Genomic DNA, 17,441 nt, shown 5'->3' with positions numbered 1-17,441 from the left:
TTGCTGTTGCCCTTAGCAACAGCATTTCGGGTTCTCTACGTATTAAAACACAACATATTCAGCAGCCTAATACTCCTGTTGAAATTTTGTGGGAATATGGAGCATACCCCTCAAAATACGTTGCAACAGGTGGTCGATCAGGTGCAGGTCCTGACTCGACAATTTAATGATTTGTCCATTAAAATGCACACCTCCCAGGCTGCTGGCGGAGCTCCCGCAGCAGCAGCACCTGCAGGGGTTAAGGAGCCGAAAGTAAATCTCCCGGATCGTTTTTCTGGAGATCGCTCGCAGTTCTTTTGTTTCAAGGAGAGCTGCAAGCTATACTTCCGGCTTAGGCCTCAGTCTTCTGGGTCGGAGATTCAGCGGGTGGGCATAGTGATTTCCTTGCTACAAGGAGACCCACAGGTCTGGGCATATGGGTTGCAGCCTGACTGTCCGTCGCTTAAAAATGTTGATGCTTTTTTTACGGCACTGGGCATGTTGTATGATGACCCTGACAAGACGGCCTCAGCCGAGGCTCAGATTTCGATCCTTAAGCAAGGGCGAAGGCCAGTTGAGGTTAACTGTACGGAGTTTCGGAGGTTGGCCCATGATACCCAGTGGAATGACCCAGCCCTGAGACACCAGTACCGAAGAGGTCTTTCTAACCAGATAAAGGACCAACTGGTACAATATCCCTTGCCTGATAGCTTGGATCAGCTCATGCAGTTATCCATCCGGGTGGATAGACGGCTGAGAGAGCGTAGGCTTGAAAGGGAGACTGAGATTTCCTTCCTTCCCAAGGGAACCTCAGACTCTGAGGAATTTTCTGAGGAGCCTATGCAGATTGGGGCTACCCGCCTCTCCTCGCGTGAGAAGATGCGGAGGAGACAGCAGGGGTTGTGTTTGTACTGTGGGAATAAAGGTCATGTGGTAGTATCATGCCCAGAAAAGCCGGAAAACTTCAGGGCCTGAGGGTGATGGGAAATATCCTGTCAGGCCAGAAGTCAGAATTTCCCAAGAAGACTTTTATCATTCCGGTGACCTTGAAGATCCTCGGTCAAACTGTCAAGACTGAGGCCTTTGTGGACAGTGGGGCCGACGGGGTTTTTATGGACCGCCAATTCGCCCTGAAACACTCTGTTCCCTTAGTACCCTTGGCATCGGAAATTGAGATTTGTGGGTTAAACGGGGAACCATTATCCCAAGGTAAAATTACCTCTTGCACTAGCCAGATTTCTTTGTTTATTGGAGCCACACACTCTGAAAAATTGTCCTTTTATGTGACTGTCTGTACTTTTGCCCCATTGGTGTTGGGGTTACCCTGGTTAAGGGCCCACAATCCTCAATTTGACTGGGTCTCTGGGGAGATTCTTAGTTGGGGTACTGATTGTTTCAGGAGTTGCTTGAGCCTTCCAGTCAGGCTCTCGCAGCTAAGTTTGCCAGGATTGCCAGGGTGTTATGCAGATTTTGCGGACGTGTTCTCCAAAAAAGTTGCAGAGGTACTACCTCCCCATCGCCCCTATGACTGTGCCATTGATTTGTTGCCAAATGCTAAGCTTCCCAAGAGCAGGTTGTACTCCCTGTCACGTCCTGAGACTCAGGCTATGGCAGAGTACATTCAGGAGAACTTGGCTAAGGGATTTATCAGACCTTCACAGTCTCCAGTTGGGTCGGGGTTCTTCTTCGTGGGTAAAAAGGACGGTTCGTTGCGACCCTGCATCGACTTCAGGGAATTGAACCGTATCACGATTAAAAACTCATACCCACTGCCTCTCATTTCGGTCTTGTTTGACCAGCTTCGTACTGCCACCATTTTTTCTAAGATTGACCTACGCGGTGCGTACAATCTAATCCGAATAAGAGAGGGGGATGAATGGAAGACTGCCTTTAATACCCACTCAGGGCATTATGAATATTTGGTGATGCCTTTTGGGCTCTGTAATGCCCCGGCAGTCTTCCAGGATTTCATGAATGATGTGCTCAGGGAATATTTGGATAGATTCTTAGTTGTATACTTAGATGACATCCTAATCTTCTCCCATTCCCTGGAGGAACATCGGAAGCATGTACGCTTAGTCCTCCAGAAACTCCGAGACCACCGGCTTGGGGCGAAGCTGGAGAAGTGCGAATTTGAAGTTCAGCAAATCGCATTTCTAGGATATATTATCTCCCCAGAAGGTTTCCAAATGGAGGGTTCCAAGGTACAGGCAGTCCTGGATTGGGTGCAGCCCACTAGTTTGAAGGCGCTTCAGCGTTTCCTGGGCTTTGCGAATTTTTATAGACGATTTATCGCTGGATTTTCGTCTATAGTGGCACCCTTGGTGGCACTCACTAAGAAAGGGGCGGATGTTGCTCACTGGTCTTGTGAGGCTAAAGCGGCTTTTGCCCGTCTCAAAAGGGCATTTGTTTCGGCCAAGGTGCTGCGACACCCAGATCCAGAGCGTCCTTTTGTGGTGGAGGTGGATGCCTCTGAGATGGGTATTGGGGCAGTGCTTTCTCAGATGGGAGTGTCTGATAATCGCCTTCATCCCTGTGCTTACTTTTCCCGTAAATTTTCGCCTGCCGAGATGAATTATGACGTGGGTAACCGGGAATTGTTGGCTATTAAGGATGCACTCGAGGAGTGGAGACACTGGCTTGAGGGGGCTAAGTTTGTGGTCTCAATTCTCACTGACCATAAGAATCTGGCATATTTAGAGTCAGCGAAGCGTCTCAATGCCAGGCAGGCACGATGGGCTTTGTTTTTTGCTCGCTTTAATTTTTTGATAACATATCGCCCTGGGTCAAAAAACATCAAGGCTGATGCGCTCTCGCGGAGTTTTGCTCCAATCCAGGAGACCACCGAGGAGCCGTTGCCCATTGTTTCCCCATCATGTATTAAAGTGGGCATTACCCAGGACCTCTTATCATTAGTCCTTAGAGCACAGGAGCAGGCTCCTCCAGACCTTCCGGTAGGTCTTTTGTTTGTGCCTCCTAGGTTAAGACAGCGAGTGTTCCTGGAATTCCATGCCAAGAAGTCGGCAGGTCACCCGGGTATTGCCAGAACTCGGGAGTTGCTATCTAGGGCGGTGTGGTGGCCCTCGGTGGCTAAGGATGTGGATCAGTGGGTTCGGGCATGTGACATCTGTGCCCGAAATAAGACTCCTAGAGGGGTTCCTGTTGGCCCATTACATCCACTCTCTATCCCATCTAAGCCATGGACCCACATTTCAATGGATTTTGTGGTGGACTTGCCCAAATCCTCGGGGATGACAGCCATCTGGGTTGTCGTTGACAGGTTTTCGAAGATGGCGCACTTCGTTCCACTGGTTGGGCTGCCATCAGCCAGACGCCTGTCTGAATTATTTATGCTGCATGTTGTGCGTCTCCACGGGTTGCCACTTGATGTGGTCTCTGACCGCGGATCCCAGTTTGTGGCCAAATTCTGGAGGGCATTTTGTTCCGATCTCCAGATTTCTGTCAGCTTGTCGTCAGGCTACCATCCGCAGTCTAATGGGCAGACTGAAAGGGTGAACCAGTCCTTGGAGCAGTTCCTCAGGTGTTATGTCTCCAAGTGTCAGACTGACTGGGTTGCTCATCTGTCCATGGCAGAGTTTGCCTATAACAACGCGGCTCACTCTGCTACAGGGATCTCTCCCTTCCTTTGTGTGTATGGGCATCATCCTAAGGCCAATTCTTTTGACCCCCTGGACTCCACGCCTGGTGGTTCCTCTGTGGTTTTGGTCCTTAGAGGTATTTGGCGGAAAGTGAAGAAAGCCCTTGTGTCTGTGTCATTAGTGACCAAAAGGGTTTTTGATAAGCGGAAAAGACCTTGCAGCTTCAAATTAGGAGACTTCGTCTGGTTGTCTACCAAGAATTTGAAGTTGAGACAGCCATCTCATAAGTTAGGCCCCCGGTTCATCGGCCCTTATAAGATCACCAGGGTTATCAATCCGGTGGCATTTCAGTTAGATCTGCCCCGTTCTTTGGGTATCAATAAAACATTTCATTGTTCCCTTTTAAAACGGGCGATTAGTAATCCTTCTTCCAGTGGAAGACCTTCCCCTCTTCTGATACGTGGCCAGAGGGAGTTTGTTGTTGAAAGGATTCTTGACTCCAAGGTGGTTCGGGGTCGGCTGTCATTTTTGGTGCACTGGAAGGGGTATGGCCCGGAGGAGCGGTCGTGGGTGCGCAGTTGTGATCTTCATGCCCCCAGACTGATACGCTCTTTCTTCTCGCAGTTCCCCGATAAACCCGGTGGTAGGGGTTCTTTGACCCCTCGTCAGAGGGGGGGTACTGTTAGGGTCTCCTGCCCTGTGCTGCCACGTCGTCATGGCAACCGGGAGACAAGTGCTAGTGGAGTAACCTGAGCGCAGCTGATACTCCGGTTCGGGTCTTTTGCTGTGCAGTGGTTATAGGCTCTGTGCACGGCAGGGGATCCGGTGCTGGTTTTTGTGCTCACAGTCTGTGAGGTCTGAGTGGGGCGTGGACAGCACCTGCTTTATAAGGCCTCTTTTCAGGGTAAGCAGATGCTGCTGAATCTTTGTTGGTTAGTCAGTTCATGAAAGTTAGCCAGTACTGTGTAGCTTTGTATTTGTTTGTTGCTTACTGCAAATAGGCCTGGGGATTTGGTATTACACTCTGCCAATCCAGACCTAGCAGTAAGACTGGAGTCAGTCGTTTAGCTTGCTGGGGTTCTGTTACTACTCTGTGAACTTAGCAAGTTTGCGGCTGTATTCTAAGACTTGCCTGTCTAATCCTGTCTCACTGTGCTAGGTGTCAGGGGTCAGTTTAGTGGCAGTAAGCTAAAACCTGTGCACCGCAAGTGAGAATCAGGATTGTGGAGACTCTCCTTGTGTCTATCATTCCATCTCTGACCAAGGAGTTTACTGCCACACCCGTTGGTAACCCTTTAGGGTTTTGCTGTTGCCCTTAGCAACAGCATTTCGGGTTCTCTACGTATTAAAACACAACATCTTGCTTTTTACATCTGAGCAGTTCTAATACAAGGGAGATACCCAGTTCCTTAGCCTCTGGGCTTCTCTGTTCACTTTGTGTGTATTGTGTTACCCTATCACCTTCTGTGTACGTTATGTCATATTCCCCAGTCTGTCTGTAAGTCCATTTGTTTTGCATAACAGTTCAAACACTAGTACATTCCTGCAGACACTGGAGTGCATAACAGTTCTGACACCAGTACTTTCCTGCAGGCACTGGTGTGCATAACAAGGAATGACTTCTTCCGGAATACCCTTTTCCTTCAGGATCCGGTGTTCAACCGCCATGCCGTCAAACGCAGCCGCGGTAAGTCTTGGAACAGACAGGGCCCCTGCTGTAGCAGGTCCTGTCTGAGCGGTAGAGGCCACGGGTCCTCTGAGAGCATCTCTTGAAGTTCCGGGTACCACGCTCGTCTTGGCCAATCCGGAACCACGAGAATGGTGTTTACTCCTCTTTTTCTTATTATTCTCAATACCTTTGGTATGAGAGGCAGAGGAGGGAACACATAAACCGACTGGTACACCCACGGTGTCACTAGAGCGTCCACAGCTACCGCCTGAGGGTCCCTTGACCAGGCGCAATATCTTTTTAACTTTTTGTTGAGGCGGGACGCCATCATGTCCACCTGTGGTTTTTCCCAACGGTTTACCAGCATCTGAAAGACTTCTGGATGAAGTCCCCACTCTCCCGGGTGGAGGTCGTGTCTGCTGAGGAAGTCTGCTTCCCAGTTGTCCACTCCCGGAATGAACACTGCTGACAGTGCTAGTACATGATTCTCCGCCCATCGGAGAATTTTTGTGGCTTCTGCCATCGCCATCCTGCTTCTTGTGCCGCCCTGTCGATTTACATGGGCGACTGCCGTGATGTTGTCTGACTGGATCAGTACCGGCTGGTGTAGAAGCAGGGATTTTGCTTGACTTAGGGCATTGTAGATGGCCCTTAGTTCCAGAATATTTATGTGAAGGGAAGTCTCCTGACTCGACCATAGTCCTTGGAAGTTTCTTCCCTGTGTGACTGCCCCCCAGCCTCGAAGGCTGGCATCCGTGGTCACCAGGACCCAGTCCTGTATGCCGAATCTGCGGCCCTCTAGAAGATGGGCACTCTGCAGCCACCACAGTAGAGACACCCTGGTTCTTGGAGACAGGGTTATCAAGCGATGCATCTGAAGATGCGATCCGGACCACTGGTCCAACAGGTCCCACTGAAAGATTCTGGCATGGAACCTGCCGAAGGGAATTGCTTCGTAAGAAGCCACCATCTTTCCCAGGACCCGCGTGCATCGATGCACTGATACCTGTTTTGGTTTCAGGAGGTCTCTGACTAGAGATGACAACTCCCTGGCTTTCTCCTGCGGGAGAAACACTTTCTTCTGGACTGTATCCAGAATCATACCCAGGAACAGTAGCCGTGTCGTCGGAACCAGCTGTGACTTTGGGATATTCAGAATCCAGCCGTGCTGGTGCAGCACCTCCTGAGATAGTGCTACTCCCACCAACAACTGTTCCTTGGACCTCGCTTTTATTAGGAGATCGTCCAAGTATGGGATAATTAAAACTCCCTTTCTTCGAAGGAGTATCATAATTTCCGCCATAACCTTGGTAAATACCCTCGGTGCCGTGGACAGTCCAAACGGCAGCGTCTGGAATTGGTAATGGCAATCCTGTACCACAAATCTGAGGTACTCCTGGTGAGGATGGTAAATGGGGACATGTAGGTAAGCATCCTTGATGTCCAGGGATACCATGTAATCCCCCTCGTCCAGGCTTGCAATAACCGCCCTGAGCGATTCCATCTTGAACTTGAATTTCTTTATGTACGTGTTCAAGGATTTCAAATTTAGAATGGGTCTCACCGAACCGTCCGGTTTCGGTACCACAAATAGTGTGGAATAATAACCCCGGCCTTGTTGAAGTAGGGGTACCTTAATTATCACCTGCTGGGAATACAGCTTGTGAATTGCCGCTAGCACCGCCTCCCTGTCTGAGGGAGCAATCGGCAAGGCAGATTTTAGGAACCGGTGGGGTGGGGACGCCTCGAATTCCAGCTTGTACCCCTGAGATACTATTTGCAGGATCCAGGGATCCACCTGTGAGCGAACCCACTGATCGCTGAAATTTTTGAGGCGACCCCCCACCGTACCAGGCTCCGCCTGTGGAGCCCCACCGTCATGCGGCGGACTTGGACGAAGAAGCGGGGGAGGACTTTTGCTCCTGGGAACCTGCTGTTTGTTGCAGCCTTTTTCCCCTACCTCTGCCTCTGGACAGAAAGGACCCGCCTTTTCCACGCCTGTTTTTCTGGGTCCGAAAGGACTGAACCTGATAAAACGGCGCCTTCTTAGGCTGTGAGGGGACATGGGGTAAAAACGCTGACTTCCCAGACGTTGCTGTGGAAACTAGGTCCGAGAGACCATCCCCACATAATTCCTCACCCTTATATGGTAACACTTCCATGTGCTTTTTTGAATCTGCATCTCCTGTCCACTGGCGAGTCCATAAGCCTCTCCTAGCAGAAATGGACAATGCACTTACTTTAGATGCCAGTCGGCAGATTTCCCTCTGTGCATCTCTCATATATAAGACTGAGTCTTTTATATGGTCTATGGTTAACAGGATCGTGTCTCTGTCTAATGTGTCAATATTTTCTGACAGTTTATCTGACCACGCAGCGGCAGCACTGCACATCCAAGCTGACGCAATAGCTGGCCTAAGTATAATGCCTGTGTGTGTATATACAGACTTCAGGATCGCCTCCTGCTTTCTATCAGCAGGTTCCTTGAGGGCGGCCGTATCCGGAGACGGTAGTGCCACCTTTTTAGACAAACGTGTGAGCGCTTTATCCACCCTAGGAGGTGTTTCCCAACGTGACCTATCCTCTGGCGGGAAAGGGAACGCCATTAGTACCTTCTTAGGAATTACCAATTTTTTATCAGGGAAAGCCCACGCTTCTTCACACACTTCATTTAATTCCTCTGATGGGGGAAAAACTACGGGTAGTTTTTTCTCCCCAAACATAATACCCTTTTTAGTGGTACCTGTATTTATATCAGAAATGTGTAACACCTCTTTCATTGCCTCAATCATGCAGTGAATGGCCTTAGTGGGCATCAGGTTAGACTCATCGTCGTCGACACTGGTGTCAGTATCAGTGTCGACATCTGGGTCTGCTTGAGGTAGCGGGCGTTTTAGAGCCCCTGACGACCCATGCGACGCCTGGGCAGGCACGAGCTGAGAAGTCGGCTGTCCCACATTTGGCATGTCGTCGATTTTCTTATATAAGGAGTCTATACGTGCACTCATTACTTTCCATAAGCCCATCCACTCAGGTGTCTGCCCCGCAGGGGGTGACATCCCTTCTAAGGGCATCTGCTCCGCCTCCACATCATTATCCTCATCAAACATGTCGACACAGCCGTACCGACACACCGCACACACACAAGGAATGCTCTGAATGAGGACAGGACCCACAAAAGCCCTTTGGGGGGACAGAGTGAGAGTATGCCAGCACACACCAGAGCGCTATATAATGCAGGGACTAACTGAGTTATGTCCCCTATAGCTGCTTTTTATATTATATATATATTGCGCCTAAATTTAGTGCCCCCCCTCTCTGTTTTTACCCTGTTCTGAAGTGTAGACTGCAGGGGAGAGCCAGGGAACTTCCTTCCAGCGGATCTGTGAAGGAGAAATGGCGCCAGTGTGTCTGAGGGAGATAGCTCCGCCCCTTTTCCGCGGCCTATTCTCCCGCTTTTTCCTGGATTCTGGCAGGGGTATTTACCACATATATAGCCTCTGGGGCTATATATTGTGGTATTTTGCCAGCCAAGGTGTTTTATATTGCTGCTCAGGGCGCCCCCCCCAAGCGCCCTGCACCCTCAGTGACCGGAGTGTGAAGTGTGCATGAGGAGCAATGGCGCACAGCTGCAGTGCTGTGCGCTACCTTGGTGAAGACTGATGTCTTCTGCCGCCGTTTTTCCGGACCTCTTCTTGCTTCTGGCTCTGTAAGGGGGACGGCGGCGCGGCTCCGGGACCGAACACCAAGGACTGGGCCTGCGGTCGATCCCTCTGGAGCTAATGGTGTCCAGTAGCCTAAGAAGCCCAATCCGGCTGCAAGCAGGCGAGTTCGCTTCTTCTCCCCTTAGTCCCTCGCTGCAGTGAGCCTGTTGCCAGCAGGTCTCACTGAAAATAAAAAACCTAAACTATACTTTCTTTCTAAGGGCTCAGGAGAGCCCCTAGTGTGCATCCAACCTCGGCCGGGCACGAAATCTAACTGAGGCTTGGAGGAGGGTCATAGTGGGAGGAGCCAGTGCACACCAGGTAGTCATAAATCTTTCTAGAGTGCCCAGCCTCCTTCGGAGCCCGCTATTCCCCATGGTCCTTACGGAGTTCCCAGCATCCACTAGGACGTCAGAGAAATGGGTATTCAACTTGGGTACTTTACTCCCTAAGGGTTTGAATGCGGAGTTCGAAAAAATAAAAATGTTTCCTGGAAAATTAGAATGAATAAATCACCTTTGTCCCCTTAAATTGATCTCTCTAATATGTTTATCAGTGGAAGAGGAATTATATGAACTATAGAGATGTGAAGCGCAAATTGCGTTCCAGGGGAACTGAGGAAGGCGGATGTGCCGTCTGGCCGGAAACCCTTGTAGAGCATTTTGACGTTTAACATCTATGAAGTTTTACACTACGGATGGTTCCTCTATCCTTAGATCTTTTTATGGTTTTGTTTTTATGTTTGTAGGGGGATATGTACTGGCGGCCGGTGCCGGTGAGCCCGTGGAGCGCATGGTGCGTTCCACGTACAAAAAGGGATATGACAACACCGGAAGTAAAGTGCTTCCGGAAACTCGTGGGGAGCGACGTGCGTTCCACGGACACCTGAGCCGGATCCGTCATCAGTTTGTCAATTAGTTAGCCCTATAAGAATGGACTTTTTGGGACTAGACAGACACCGGAAGCCTGAGGAAGGAAAACCGAAACGCGTAGCTGACGGCGGGGATATCTGGAGAACCGAACGGACCTACCATCGGTGAGCACCACTGATTTTGCCCCAAGGAGTAACAGGGACTCTGAGAGGATCTATCAGTTTACATCTTTACGCACTGAACTTTTGTCATCTGGTAGGCATTTTTTGGCTCACTAGAATCCCCCTTTTTGAATTTTAACTGTCTGTGTTTTTTATGTGGATACCTTCATTAAAACAGTATTATGCTATGTCGAGTATCCTACATTTTTTACATGCCACTTTCTGGAGGAGTTTAATAAAGAAACCTGCTTTTTAAGAAGTCTCATGTGACCCGCCTCTGCTTGGTGAAATATCCACACGCATAGACCTCATTTGTTTGAGGGGTGTCTTTATGTAATTATATTACCATAAGGTGATTTCCACAAGTTTGAAGAACATTCCATCACTCCATTCTGGGTATTTGTGTGTACTAACCCCCTTCTTTGGGGACCTATTGGAGGTAATTACACCACCAAAAGGTGCCTTCCATCTGAAAATAAAGATCTTTAGGAGATATCTTTAATAATCTCTAAATTAGGATGGAAGCTGCTTTGTTGTTTTTTATCTAAGAAATTGTTTTGTGGAGGGATACATTACACATCACGTTTTTAAGAAACCCCCCATCACTAAAGGTGTAATTACAAATATAGAACATACTACGCAATGATCTGTTTAATTCTTTCTTTTTGAGGAACATTACGAACAGAAAGGAGCGCCATTCTCATTTGTCATACTGTGTCCTTTGGAGTCCTATGATTAGCTGTTACCACAGTCCTGACTTTTAATGGAGAAAATCGTGACTTCGCACAGCATCACCCTGCGTGTTTCTGTCACCAAGAAGTACTACATGGCAATGACTAAACATGAGACTGTATGACAGGTGTCCATGATAGCGATATATAGCGGGTCAGAGGAGCCAGGGTGGCCACGTGTACTGTGTAGGTGCTTGTGCGGGAGACATTTACCTGAATCATTGGGGCCGATCACACAATTGAAGCGTCTGAAGGGCCCTATGATTTGCAGTCCCCGCCACGACTTAAAATCCTCCAGTATGAGGTGGCTGAGGACGTCCATGGCCTGAGAGCAGCAGAGGGAGCAGCACAGGATGGGAGATATAAAATGGTGGTACTGACACAGACTTGCCCCCTCAGAAAGAGTTTCCCCCTTCCCGCCGTGTGCAATCGGCGACGTCACTCGGTCAGAGGCAGGAGTGGGAGGCAAGGGCGCGGGGCGTGTCCGGGAGGGTACATCTGCTACCTAGCAACCGCGTCCTGGTCTCCCAAGTGACGTGGCGGTGGCGGCCTGGCGAGGGGGAGACACCACCATGGAGAAGCTGTCGCTGTCCCGGATCCTGGCCGAGGCCGCCGCCCTACAGATGAGGAAGGAAGCCAAGCAACAGAAGTAGAGCCGGGTCTTCGACGCCTGTGTCCAGACAATTGGAGTGAGGCCACCCGGGTGCAGATTCCATACATCCTCAGCTCGGTGTTACCCCTATCTAGCAGTGTTAGTACGCAGCTGGGAAGTAATGCTGGGACTTGTAGTAACCCAGCATCTATTGAGACACTGGTTCTACTCTTTCCTATCCAGATCTATGGCTCAGAGCTCCTAGCCACGCCCAGCATTAGCAAATGAGTCACAGAGTCACAGATCTGGACAAATATATAGGAGATTCTTGAAACGATGGTAAGTGTGCCAGGATATAGAGCAGTTTAAGAGAACACGCAATAGGTTAATACTTTTTTTTTGGCTGGGATACTGTATCTTCTCTGTAATTGCTCCCCTCTCCTTACCCCTTTCCCTTCCCCCCTTTATTTTTTTACTCACACCAGCTGCTACTGATTGGGATTCATTACACATCCCATCTTTATTTATACTTCCTTTGTATTGATATAATTGATTATGGTCTCTTTATGTAAACGGTGAACGTGTACGGTTTTATTCAGCTATTTTGTACCACTGTGCATACCCCATTCAGAGATCCCCAATGGTATGCCATTGGGGATCTCTGTTACCCACATATGTGACAGACTATAAAAATAAAATAATGTACTTCATACATTTTTAGAAATGCTTCCCTTTGCTAACATCACAAAGATGTACATAATAAATAACATAAATTGTCCTTATAGGCAATGCTAAAATATAGCAAGTAAAACAATAAAAAAAAGAACAACCAATAGTTACCGTATACACACAAGAATAAAAAAAATCATCATCCGCTTACCAAGTACAGGATGGTATAGGCTGCTCTCTCTGCTCATAGCAGGGAAAATATAAGGCATGTAGTATTTCTTGAAGTTAGAGAACAAGAAGGCAAAGCCACCCTCCTCTTTATCTTTGTTTTGCCATTCTAAACTCCGAACCTACAGCAAAACAGGATTAAATGTAACTAAAACATGCAGTACCCAGGGGCGTAACTAGTAATTTGTGGGCCTCATGGAAACATATGTAAGGGTCTTATGTACTTCTCCCAACCCCACCCCACCAAACACCCACAGTTGTGGGGCCCCACAGCAGCTCCACCAGTGGGAGTTACACCCTTGGTAGTAGCAAGTAAGTGACCAAGCAACACAGTAATAGAGAACAACAAGTAGTATGAAACTATTGTAAATACAAGACTACATAGATTCGGCTAATTGTACTGCAGATCTTACAACTGCTTATAGGACTTGTGGGACTTCCATAGACCACAGTATGTAAGGATGAGCTACACTATAGGTTATTTTACTCAAGATGACCACACGGTTCATAATGTATAAACCTGTACAGCAAGAAAGGTTATGAATGGTCACAAAAAAACAACTGTATGTAGCAAAAAAATAAATATATAATAAGGTCAGAGTTATACCTGTATCACCATGTATTTTAACAAAGCCTCAAGAAAATAACTGGTAAGATCTTCTTGTGCTTTGTCCCCCGACTGTGGAGGAACAAGTGGCGTAATTTCCTCAATTGTCACTTGATCTGGGGGGGAAAAAAACAAAAGAACATTAAGAACACAAACTCCCAATAGTTTAGATATAATGTAGCACGTGGCACACAGCAAACCAGTATCATTTTACATCAAAACGGAAGAGAAACTGAATTTTAGTTAGTATTCAGTCATTCCATGGGTCTGACCTGGAGGGTGTCTATGGGAAATAAGGGGATGCAGTGTTGTACTTCTCTACATGTATGTGTACAACACATCCCAGCAATAAAACTACAGGTGTGGCAAAAAAGCATAGTAAAGAATAAAGTCAGAGTCTAATAAACTGTATCTGAAAACATTACTAGCATCAGATAAATATAAGGGATACAAGAATAAACGTGTACAATAGAAGTAATATGACTTGTATTTACATTCAATGTAATAATAAAGTTATTTGCTTTGTTTTTCTATTTGTTTGTTTTTTTTACCCATTTTTCTTTGAACTGTGGTATGTCCCACAGATCGGACATACCAGGGTAGTGTGTACACAGTACCGCGCGCTCCCGCCTGCTGACATGTCGGTCATTCCATGGGCTGTGCTGCACAGCCGATGGGACGAATGTGGCCATATACGATCATGCGCTATATCGTTCAACATGATCGGCCGATCGACATCTCGTGCCATCAGCCAGCATCCCTGGATCGTTTAATGTGTACCCAGTATGACAGCTGACACACACGGTGAGATTCTGACTATCTTCGATTCTGACTTTGCGATTCCCCTGAACTCCCCGGAGCCCTGAACCACCCATACTGACTGTCTTTGCTTGTGATTTTGACTAAGTGCCAATTTTGACTATACTATGTACTAGATAGTACACAAGATATTCAAGATTGTCTTGCCGGCACAGTCTACAGTATCTTTTCATGCGATACCGACCCCACAAGAGCGCGCATCGGTACTGCAAGCTGTGTACACACGGTGCGATTTGCACTAACTTAAGATTTTGACTATAGCCAAAATTGTAAGGTTACATTGCACCGTGTGTATGCACCTTGAGACTCATTTCTCAATATTTGATTTATATGTTCAATCTCCTATATAATAGCCCTGTGATTCTGTGCCTGGGTTTCTAACGCTGGGCGTGGCTAGGAGCTCTCATTGGCTTAGTGGCAGGTCTATCACACCCAGCCCACAGCTGATTGGGCGAGAAACGCCCTCCCACACAGGTTACTTACATCCAATGGGAGGCTCTGCCCTTTGCCTGCTGTGTTTTCACATTCACAGAGCAGGATTAGCAATTGGACTGATGGAGCTGCAGCTCCAGCCCCACACCCCAAAATAGTCCCACTGCATCTGCAGCAACATACCCTCCAACAATTTACACATAAACATTGATGCAAATTCGAAAAGGGGGCGTGGCCACGGGTACAGCGGCGTGGCCACGCCCCTTTTCCTATACTTTCAATGGAAGCTTGGAGAGTCAAAAAACCATACAGACCATAAAAAAAAGGTCCTGTACCTGCCAAAAAGGTGCAGCTGGAGGGTATGCCACTCCATCTGCAGCAAGTCTCTGTGCTGTAGATAGGGGAAAAACAATCCTTTTACTGCAGCGTCCTATGGGGGTCATTCCAAGTTGATCGCTAGCTGCATTCATTCGCTGTGCAGCGATCAGGCAAAAACTCGGCACTTCTGCGCATGCATATGCAGCGCAATGCGCACGTGCGGCTTACTATTACAATAAACTATGTAGTTTTACACAGGGTCTAGCGATGATGCTTTTCAGTCGCATAGGCAGCCGCAGAGTGATTGACAGGAAGAGGGCATTTCTGGGTGTCAACTGACCGTTTTCAGGGAGTGTTTGGAAAAACGCAGGCGTGGCTGGACGAACGCAGGGCGTGTTCATGACGTCAAATCAGGAACTGAATGGTCTGAAGTGATCGCAATTGCCGAGTAGGTCTGAAGCTGCTCTGAAACTGCACAAAAAATTTTTGTACCCGCTCTCCAATCCCTTCGTTCCCACTTCTGCTAAGCTAAACTACACTCCCACTGGGCGGCGGCCTAGCGTTTACATGGCAGCTAAAAACTGCTAGCGAGCGATCAACTCGGAATGACCACCAATGTCTTGCTGCCAGTCCACCTGCCCCCTCCGGCATCAACAATCCCCACTCCCTAGCAGCGCCGCAGGTGGAACAAAAGCTGCTGCGGCCACTGGCATACATGTGTATGAAAGCGGTGCAGCGGAAGACTTTCATAAGCCTCCCTGCGCCGCATACTCTCTGAGCCCCGGAGCCTGCTCTGTGTGTGATGTCACAGAAGTGCCACCACAGCCGCACACAGATCCGCAGAGGCCCTGACTCCGCAACACAGCACCTGGCCTGCCGGCCTGGAAGCCCCGAGATGCTTAATGTAGCGGATAGAGAGGGTGATATCGCGGAGGGTAATGTATGGACGCTGAATCAATGTAAAAGGTGACAGTGCTGTGCACTGCAGTGGGTGTGCAGTCTGGCCCGGTGCTAGAGTTTTCGACGCCCCCCTGCAAACTATAAATTTGCACCCTCGCATACTTTACAAACGCACAGCGCACATAATGACCCCTGTAGTAGAGACACTTACACATGTAATGCCCCCTGTACCAGAGACGCTTACACATGTAATGCCCCCTGAACCAGTGACGCTTACACGTCACGCCCCCCTGTACCAGTGACGCTTACACAAGTAACACCCCCTGTAGCAGTGACAATTACACACGTAATGCCCCCTGTACCAGTGACGCTTACACACGTAATGCCCCCTCTCCCAGTACCGTTTACACACATAACGCCCTCTGTACCAGTGCCGCTTACACGTAATGCCCCCTGTAGCAGTGCCGCTTACACATGTAAAGCCCCCTGTATCAGTAACACTTACACACATTATGCAGCAGTCACACATACACATACACACACACAATAGACACATGTATACAAACACACACACATACTGTACATACATTACACACATACACAGTCACACATATATACAGTATACACAGACACTGTATATATACACACACACACACACACACTCTCTCTTTCCAGACACTTATCTAATGAAGTCTGGCTGGCCGAAGCTGTAGCAGCTCATCCTCCTGCTGCAGCATGGTCCCGTGTAGCTCTGCCCCTTACTCCCATCTAGCTCCGCCCACTTTGGCTCTCTCCCCGCCACTGAATGTCACACAGGGGAGGGGAGGGGGGGAGAGGAGGTTTTGCGCTGCCGGCGCCGAGGGGGAGAAAAGGTTTTGTGCTTCCGGCACCGCTGCATGTGTGACAGCAGCCCGCAGCAGCAGGGATAGCAGCAGAAGCTCAGCACAGGGATGCAGAGCAGGGAGAACGTCTCTCCTTCCTGGTGCCTCCCTGCACTGCATCCCTTTGCTGTGCGGCTAGCACCAAGCCTGTGTGTAGTGTCACTGACACTGCACAACACACTCACCTTTTACATTGATTCAGCCAGTCACACAGTTCTGCCAGCCAGTCACTATTGTTAGCACCAGTGTCCCAACGCGCCGCATTACAGGGAAGTAGACGCACTACATAAACTGCAGCTCCCAACAGCCCTTAGCACTGAAGCATTCCGCCCCTTTGGGCTGCTGGGAGCTGTAGTTTATTGCGTACGTCTTCTTCCCTGTAATGCGGCACATTGGGACACCGGCGCAAACAATACTGACTGGCTGCTGTGCGAGTCTCTGGGAGAGCCACTGCCAAAGGGAGGACAGCAGCTTAGCTGCTGACAGGAGGAGAAGCAGGAGAAGCATTACCCGCCCCTCCCCCACTCACAGTACCTCCGGGACCCATCCGCGGCACCCCCACAACCCCCTCCAGCGCCCGCGATAGCTCCAGATCCCCTCCCCCATCCGCAGCGACCCCGTACCTCCCACCGCATCCACCCCTCCCCCACCCGGGGCAACCCCGCAACTGCTCCTCCCCCACCCACAGCCGCTCCGGACCACCACCCACGGCACCAACGCACCCTCCCCCCACCTGCGGCACCACCGCAACCGCCCCTCCCATGGCACAACAGGATCCCATCCGCCTCTTCCCCGCACGCCCTACTCTCCCAACCAAAGCACCTACTAGGTGATTCAACAGGCCCTGTGTGCGCTGTTCACGCCGTTGCAAGGGGCTTCCTCCCCTTAACCATTGCACGCCCTTTGTCCATGCAATATTTAACCACTCACACAATTATGATTGGATGTAATACTCCATATAATAAAAATATTGCATGCCTCAAGGGTGTGCAAGGGTTAAGGGGGCGTAGCCCCTTACGACGGTGAGAAGAGCGCCCGTAGGGCGCGATGAATCACCTAGTTATTAAATAAAAGGCTACAAAATAAATCCAAAATATTTGTATTGATTTTTCATCCTAGAGATAATTTTGTGTTAAAAAATAAGAAATCTAAAAAGAACAGAAAATAAGAATTTACTTACCGATAATTCTATTTCTCGTAGTCCGTAGTGGATGCTGGGAACTCCGTAAGGACCATGGGGAATAGCGGCTCCGCAGGAGACTGGGCACAAAAGTAAAAGC

At 49.0% G+C, this 17,441-nt stretch overlaps 1 protein-coding gene across 7 annotated transcripts in view; it reads right to left on the bottom strand.

Moving 5' to 3' along the window:
* Positions 1 to 17,441, bottom strand: part of RALGAPA1 (Ral GTPase activating protein catalytic subunit alpha 1) — a 669,595-nt gene that overhangs the window by 446,014 nt on the left and 206,140 nt on the right. For all 7 annotated transcript variants that reach the window (XM_063947861.1, XM_063947860.1, XM_063947862.1 and 4 more), the window contains exons 7-8: positions 12,812 to 12,927; positions 12,188 to 12,326 (exon numbers count right to left, since the gene is read on the bottom strand). In XM_063947861.1, the coding sequence (XP_063803931.1) occupies positions 12,188 to 12,326; positions 12,812 to 12,927 (255 nt within the window). The remainder of the gene's footprint in view (positions 1 to 12,187; positions 12,327 to 12,811; positions 12,928 to 17,441) is intronic.

Source organism: Pseudophryne corroboree, chromosome 12 (assembly GCF_028390025.1).
Source record: "Pseudophryne corroboree isolate aPseCor3 chromosome 12, aPseCor3.hap2, whole genome shotgun sequence".
Taxonomy (NCBI): Eukaryota; Metazoa; Chordata; class Amphibia; order Anura; family Myobatrachidae; genus Pseudophryne; species Pseudophryne corroboree.
Note: the sequence above shows the minus strand (reverse complement) of the source record. Positions and strands in the feature narration are given on the sequence as shown.